An 8598-nucleotide genomic window follows, 5' to 3' on the forward strand; every position below is an offset into this window, starting at 1 on the left:
ATGCGATTTGTTTAAACAGTTTTTTAAATGTACGCGGATAGCGTTAGATGTCCGGCTCTGCTTCTACGTTCGCGGACCGGTCCCGTCGGCTGATGAATATGGGAGGAAATTTTGGGGGTGAGTGTTGGAGATGCCCTTATCTCTTGGCCTCACTTTCTCTTCGATCGGCTGCAAAGGGAAAGGAAGGGTTGAGCTCCGAGAGTGGACTTAGCTGTCGCGTAGGTCGCTCGGCCGCCTTCCATGCCCCTTCCCCGTTGGTTCCCTCGTCCTAGGTTTCTGGTATAAAGCACGATCCGGCACGACCCGCTGATTCATTCGCACTCACAAGCTCAGACACCCAAAAGCCAAAAAAAGTTGGTGCACGTACTGTCCTTTTCTAGTGCGAAGTTCGAGCTAGCAGAGCAGAGAGACTCTCGCCATGGCGCTGGCCACCCCGACAGCCGTGGTGCTGGAGCTGATGACCATGGGGCAACAGTCCGCGGCGCACCTCGGGGAGCTGCTCCGAGCAGCGTCCCCGCCCGTGCGGGCCGAGCACCAGGCGCTCGCCGCGGAGATCCTCCGCTGCAGCGACCGGGTGATCGCCGCGGTGAGCGCGGGCGCCACCGATAAAAAGAGGAAGATGACGGACCCTGGCGCCACATCCTGCCATCTTCCCTCGGCCGCCATGCCGTCCAAAAGAAGGTGCGATAGTTCAAATGAAAGATTTCCTCCACCCTTTGCACGAGCATGAGGGTTTGACAGGTTGCCGTCGATTTCGCAGGGTACGTGCTGCGGAGGCGCACATAGAGGTCCAGGCGCACACGACGGCGGACGGGTTCGTGTGGAGGAAGTACGGGCAAAAGGACATCAACGGAAGCAACCACCCGAGGTACGTACAGTTGAAAGAAATGCCCCTAATGGTCGATCAGAGCATATCCTGACGCTATTTTGTTGCATGCAGGCTCTACTACCGCTGCGCGTTCAGCGGCGAGGGCTGCGCCGCGACCCGGCGGGTGCAGCGGTCGCAGGAGGAGCCCGCGGCGTTCGTGATCACCTACTACGGCGAGCACACCTGCGGAGCGGGCTTTGGCGACGCGTGCCAGCAAGAGGCGGCGACGGTGCCTCCTACCGTCGTCGACTCCGGCTCAAACGCTCGTGGAGCCGTTGGTGCCGTCGACTGGAACAGGGGCTCGCTTCTGCTGCCGTCGCTCCCAGCCGAGCACGGCGCACGCCGTCACGGCGAGGCGCCCGGTGACACGTCGCGGGGATGGTTGTCACCGTCGTCCTCGTCCTACTCGTCGGAGGTGGAACTTGGTGCTTCTTCTGTCGGGGAATTTCTCGATGGTAGCTTCGACTGGGAGTGGGAGACCGTTGTCAACTCCCTCCGTTTCGGCGATCTGCTTCAGTAAAGCTTAGTAGATGTCTGCCTCAGCTTGCGACACAACCTCACCATTTAGTGGACAGATCCGGAGTATATTTGCGTTCCGACATGAACATGTCACCGTGTACCTATAACCATGCCATGTCGCCACAGGGAACTAGTGGGGAGCATGATACCTAAGACAAGTCGGTGGGGTCTTTTGAGCATCCAAAACGTCACATATGCTGGGAGGGACGGCACGAGACGGTTATGGGCTATCCAGGTCGACCCGATCGTCCTAGGGCCTTGAGATTCGCTATAAGTGAACATGGAGAACGAGGAAGTTCTTTAAAAAACGAAGAACGGGAAAGAAGAAAATAAGAGAGATAAAAGTGAAGGTAAAAATGATAAATTGATTTGTCAATATGTGGTGTTTAATTGGTCGTGGTCTCTCATTTATATATGTGACAGATGGACTTTCCGTACAAAGAAAAAGACTCAAAAACCTGTTCAACAGGTCAAAACCTAGACTAACTCGGACAGAAAATCCGCAAAGAAATCGGACATGTTGGGATGAAATAGTTGAAACAGAGAATCCACTAAAGTCGGATATTGGGTCGGACATTTAAGTCGGAATTTCCAACTTGACTTTTCAATTTCTGTCTCTGACCATGCATCGGTTTTGAGGTTGTATGCCACTTTGGATTGAGATAATACAAAAGGCAAAGTTGTTCGCTTCGATAATATCAAGAATTTTCATGTTGAGGACTTTTGTGTTGAGAAAATAGAGTAAATAGGTAATTTTTGATTAATTTAATCAAAAAATAACCGTGATTATGGCATGAAAGTATTAACGACATACTGATTGCGATCTAAATAAGCGCTTACTACGCATATAGTAGAAACATCTATGCACATAGAATGACATACTGGAGCGGGATAATCATGCTATACCCTCTAGTTGGCCAGTTGGCCGTAGCAGCGGCAGTGGCAACAGCCTCCTTTTGGTGAGAGGCAGCCTTCTCGGCGGCGGCTCCCTCGGCATTGATGGACATGATGACGACGCCGTGGACGCGGATGAAGCAGAGGAAACAGACGAACGGCGGCGAGCAGTTGCGTATGAGACGCTCCCCAAAAACTTAATCACCCCTCTCATGTACATGATCTAGAGAGGCGGGATTTCGGAGGCCTGCTCTTTCGTCAACCGTGTACACGCTGAACGGGATGGGATCACTGGCGGCGGCAGCAGCGCGGGGAGACGTGGGTTCACTAGTAGAAAAAGGGTCAAACGTGAAGCACATTAGTGCCGGTTTGAATTTGAGCCGGCACTAATGTGTACATTAGTGCCGGTTCCAACGGCTAGCCGGGCCGCTCTCATTAGTACCGGTTCGTGGCGAACCTTTAGCACCGGTTCGTGCCACGAACCGGTACTAAAGTGAGTGGTGGCAGGATGTTGTCAGTCCGGGGGCCCTCCAGCACCTTTAGTACCGGGTCATATCACGAACCGCTACTAAAGGTCGTCCTACATAGACCCTTCCCCACCCGAGCTCGCTCTGTTCTTCCCCTTTCCCCTCTCCTCTCTGTTCTTTTCCCTCTTCCTCTCAAGCTCATCACACAGTTTGCCCAAATTTTTTCAAGATTTAAAGGCCCCCATCCATTCAAATGATCACAAAGGTTAGCAACTTTGTCCTTTCATCTCTCATTGCTAGATTAGCTCGTGCAATGCTTTATATAGTGATTGATTTTTGAGTTTAGTAATTTGGGGGAATTATATATATGTGCTAGTATTTGATTTATATGCAATTTGAGGTCAAAAATAACACTTAGTTTGCATATGTAGGTGTGGTTTACTTAGTGCCTTCTAAATCTCTGTCGTAACCACCGTCGATCGCCCGCAACGTCCCGTCGCCGGCACCACCTTGTGGTGAGCCTCTTGTTCATGAATGTTTTATATAAAAAATTGATGTTTGTGTGATTTGGATATATAGTTACTCGTATAATTATCTTACCCATACGTTGTTTGTTATACCTAGTGCCATGGTTTTCATATCCATCCCCGTCGGCCCTCGTCCGGGTTATGATTCGGATGTGGTATATTCTCTTTTAAAACTATTCATTGCATTTCGTGTTTATGACAAATTATGCCCATCAAGTTGACATAGATATTTGTATGTAGGAGGTAGTTGAACCGGAAATTCCAACCGACCCTATTGTCGAGAGGTTAAATTTAGTTGAAAGAGAAAACGAGGTTTTGAAGGAAAAATTGAAAAGAATTGAGGGGGAGAAGATGGAATTGGAGGTGCATGTTGCTGATGTCGTCGGTGATCACAAGATTAAGATGGAGAAAATGCGCTTGAAGATTAGAAAGATTAGAAAATATGCCATTCATAGTGAGGCTTGGTATCATTATGGTGTTGGATCAATTGTTACCTTAGTTGCGATCTTGATCGCATTTGTTGTTGCATTTAAATTCTTTAGCTAGAGAGTTATTTGTTTGTTGCATTTAAGTGTTGTATGATCTTTATGTATGAACTTTATGTATTGTATTAATTTGATGTTTTCGGTGCTGTGTATTGAAGATGAGCCGGCAATGGATGTACGATGACCGATGCTCTCCCGAGTTCATTAATGGCGTGCGTACTTTTCTGCTTGCGGCTGAGGCAAACAAGCGAGCGGATGGTTTTATGCCTTGTCCATGTGCTGGCTGTAAGAATGGTCACAATTACTCTACGTCAAGAACCATTCACGTCCACCTGTTTGAGTCCGGTTTCATGCCCCACTATAATGTTTGGATGAAGCATGGAGAAAGAGGGGTTATGATGGAAGACAATGAAGAAGAAGAGGACAACGACAGCTATCCTGGCCATGGGTTCCCTGAATACGATGATACAACAATGAGGGAAGAAGCTGAGCCGGTAATGCGGGAAGAAGCTGAGCCGGCAATGTGGTAAGAAGCTGAAGAAGAGGCATCGGATGAGCCCGTTGATGATCTAGGTCGGGCCATTGCCGATGCAAAGAGAAACTGTGCAAGTGATTTGGAGAAGAAGAAGTTGCAGCGCATGTTAGAGGATCACAAAAAATTGTTGTACCCGAATTGCGTAGGTGACAAGAAAAAGCTGGACACCATACTGGAATTGCTGCAATGGAAGGCAGAGAATGGTGTATCTGACAAGGGATTTGGAAAGTTGCTGGTAATGATAAAGGATATGCTTCCAAAGGACAACGAATTGCCCCAGAGTGTGTACGAAGCAAAGAAGGCTGTCTGCCCTCTAGGGTTAGAGGTGCAGAAGATACATGCATGCCCTAATGATTGCATCCTCTACCGTGGTGAGTGCGAGGATTTGAACGCTTGCCCGGTATGCGGTGCATTGCGCTATAAGATCAGCCGCGATGACCCTGGTGATGTCGAGGGCGAGCGCCCCAGAAAGAAGATTCCTGCCAAGGTGATGTGGTATGCTCCTATAATACCACGGTTGAAACGTTTGTTCCAAAACAAAGAGCATGCCAAGGCGATGCGATGGCACAGAGAAGACCGTAAGAAAGACGGAAAGTTGAGAGTACCCGCTGACGGGTCGCAGTGGAGAAAAATCGAAAGAAAGTACGGGAAGGAGTTTGCAGATGACGCAAGGAACGTATGGTTTGGTCTAAGCGCAGATGGCATTAATCCTTTTGGGGAGCAGAGCAGCAACCATAGCACCTGGCTTGTGACTCTATATTTGTATAACCTTCCTCCTTGGTTGTGCATGAAGCGAAAGTTCATTATGATGCTAGTGCTCATCCAAGGCCCTAAGCAACCCGGCAACGACATTGATGTGTACCTAAGGCCATTAGTTGAAGAACTCTTACAACTGCGGAATGGAACAGGTGTACGTGCGTGGAATGAGCACATGGGGGAAGAATTTGACCTAAAGGCGTTGCTGTTCGTGACCATCAATGATTGGCCTGCTCTCAGTAACCTTTCAGGACAGACAAACAAGGGATACCGCGCATGCACGCACTGTTTGGACGATACCGACAGTATATATTTGGCTAATTGTAAGAAGAATGTGTACCTGGGACATCGTCGATTTCTTCCGAGCAGGCATCCCATAAGAAAGAAAGGCAAGCATTTCAAAGGTGAGGCGGATCACCGGACGAAGCCTCGCCACTGTACTGGTGCTGATGTACATGATATGGTCAAGGATTTGAAGGTGGTCTTTGGAAAGGGTCCTGGTGGACAACCTGTTCCGAATGACGCTGACGGACGCGCACCCATGTAGAAGAAGAAATCTATATTTTGGGACCTGCCCTATTGGAAAGACCTAGAGGTCCGCTCCGCAATCAACGTGATGCACGTGACGAAGAATCTTTGTGCGACCCTGCTTGGCTTCTTGGGCGTGTATGGGAAGACAAAAGATACACCTGAGGCACGGGAGGACCAGCAACGTATGCACGGAAAAGACGGCATACATCAGGGTCATGCAAGCTATGCTCTTACCAAAGAAGAGAAGGAAATCTTCTTTGAATGCCTGCTTAGTATTAAGGTACCGTCTGGCTTCTTGTCAAATATAAAGGGAATAATAAACATGGCAGAGAAAAAGTTCCAAAACCTAAAGTCTCATGACTGCCACGTGATTATGACGCAAGTGCTTCCAGCTGCATTGAGGGGGCTTCTACCGGAAAACGTTCGATTAGCCATTGTGAAGCTATGTGCATTTCTCAATGCAATCTCTCAGAAGGTAATCGATCCAGAAATCATACCAAGGTTAGAGAATGATTTGGTGCAATGTCTTATCAGTTTCGAGTTGGTGTTCCCATCATCCTTCTTCAACATCATCACGCACGTCCTAGTTCACCTATGCGAAGAGAATAACATTTTGGGTCCTGTATTTCTACACAATATGTTCCCCTTTGAGAGGTTCATGGGAGTCTTAAAGAAATATGTTCATAACCGTGCTAGGCCAGAAGGAAGCATCTCCAAGGGCCATGAAAATGAGGAGGTCATTGAGTTTTGTATTGACTTTATTCCTGACCTTAAGCCGATTGGTGTTCCTGAATCACGGCATAAGGGCAGACTGGATGGAAAAGGCACGTTAGGAGGGGAACAAATAATATGTATGGACAGACATTCTCTCACTGAAGCACACTACATAGTTCTACAGAATTCCGCCTTGATGGCTCCGTATATCGATGAACACAAGAATTTGCTACGCTCCAAACACCCGGAGCGGTCTGATGACTGGATTACACGCGAACAAACCAGGAGTTTCGCCAGCTGGTTGCAGACACGTACCATGCATGACACCTCTATTGAAGATGACATGTACTTGTTGTCCCAGTTACCATCTTCGAATATAATGACTTTCAAAGGGTATGAGATAAATGGTAATACATTTTACACGATCGCCCAAGATAAGAAGAGCACCAACCAAAACAGTGGTGTCTGCTTTGATGCAGAAACTAAGACAGGAAAGGAAACATATTATGGTTATATACAGGACATATGGGAACTTGACTATCGACGTGGTTTAAAGGTCCCTTTGTTTCGGTGCAAATGGGTCAATATGACACGAGGCAGGGTAATGGAAGACCCGCAGTACGGAATGACAACAGTGGATCTCAACAATCTTGCGTTTGCAGACGAACCATTCGTCCTAGCCAATGATGTGGCACAGGTTTTCTATATGAAGGACATGTCTACCAAGCCAAGAAAAAGAAAAGATAAGGAAGCGAATGCATCATACGATGAGCCAAAGCGGCACATAGTTCTTTCTGGGAAGAGAAACATCGTGGGAGTGGATGACAAGACAGACATGTCAGAAGATTATGAAAAGTTTGATGAAATTGCTCCATTCACAGTGAATATTGACCCGAGCATCCCGTTAAATGATGAAGATTTTCCATGGTTACGGCGCAAAGGGACACACGCGAAGAAAAAGTTTCACACCCAAAGATCTGGGATGTGATCGGCTTCACTATCATCACTTTCTTCTGTGTTTCACACCCAGGAGGGAATCTCTATAATAGTTAGGGTAGTTATGTGTTTTGGCATTTGAAACGCGAAGAAATTTTATGTGCAAATAAATTCTTTCATGCCTTTACTGATTTTTAGAGTTAAGTTATTCGCAAACTAGTGATTCACACTAATTTCAAATAATTCAAGATTTAAAATATTCAAATTTCAAAACTACAGGCACTAATAGAAAGTTTGTAATTTTTTGTACCTAAAGCAAAAATATTCACAAAGAAACTTTAAATACACAAAAAACAACTCAAAAATAAATAAAGCAAAAAAACTAAAAAAAAGCCCGCCTACTGGGCCAGAGCGGCCTGCATACGACTAGAAACCCAACCTGTTGTTGGGCCAGGATGCAGGCCCGCAAAGGCCCAGTTGGCCCATAGGGCAGCACAGAACATGTAGGCCCAGTTGGCCTGCTTTGGAGAGGAGCTCGAGAGAGCTACCGCACGGGGGGTTATAAACCAGTGCGGACGCCCCTCGGCTAGCGAGGTGGGACTAAACTTGCCGCACCGCACCTGCGCCAGCGCACCCCCTTTAGTACCAGGTGGTGGCACCAACCGGTACTAAAGGGGGGGGGGCCTTTAGTACCCGTTGGAGCCACCACCTAGTACTAAAGGGGGTGCGCTTCCCGCCACTTGGCCTGGCCAAAACAGGCCTTTAGTACCGGTTGGTGGCTCCAACCGGTACTAAAGGTCCATCCTATATAACTAAACACTTCAAAAATTTCAGTTTCTCATCTGCTTCTTCTCCTCTGCCCCGTCGCCCGCCGCCCCCGTCTCCATATCCCTCGTCGCCGCCCCCGTCGCCGCCCCGTCCCCGTCGTTGCCGCCCCGTCGTCCCCGTCCCCGTCATCCCCGTCGTCACCGCCGCCCCGTCCCGGCCCGTCCCACGTCGTCCCCGTCCCCATCATCGCCGCCCCGTCCCCGTCGTCGCCGCCCCGGCCCGTACGTCCCCGTCCCCGACGTCGCCGCCCCGTCCCTATCCCCGTCGTCGCCATCCCCGTCGTAGCCGCGCCCGTCGCCGTCCCCGTCATCGCCCCCCGTCGCATCTCGCCTCGCCGGTGAGCACACACACACTACATTTTTTCTGGTTTTTAGTTATAGAAATAGTTATAAAAATGTTAGAAATTTTTCTTTTTTTAGTTATAGAAATAGTTAGTTATATAGCATTGTTAGAATTGTTAGAAATTTTTCTATTTTTTAGTTATAGAAATAGTTATAAAAAAGTTAGAAGTGTTAGAAAGTTTTCTGTTTTTTAGTTA

The 8598-nt window shown here is 48.2% G+C and overlaps 1 protein-coding gene across 1 annotated transcript; it reads left to right on the plus strand.

The window, feature by feature from the left end:
• The first annotated feature begins 330 nt into the window (after positions 1-330).
• Positions 331-1984, plus strand: LOC125548746 (transcription factor WRKY45-1). The gene is made up of 3 exons (XM_048712294.2): positions 331-681; positions 761-868; positions 941-1984. Exons 1-3 carry the CDS (start codon positions 419-421, stop codon positions 1386-1388), a joined length of 819 nt encoding a protein of 272 aa, XP_048568251.2. The 5' UTR covers positions 331-418; the 3' UTR covers positions 1389-1984.
• The last annotated feature ends 6614 nt before the right edge of the window (positions 1985-8598 follow it).

The sequence above is a fragment of the Triticum urartu genome, chromosome 3A (genome assembly GCF_056163025.1).
Source record: "Triticum urartu cultivar PI428250 chromosome 3A, HENAU_Tu73, whole genome shotgun sequence".
NCBI lineage: Eukaryota > Viridiplantae > Streptophyta > Magnoliopsida > Poales > Poaceae > Triticum > Triticum urartu.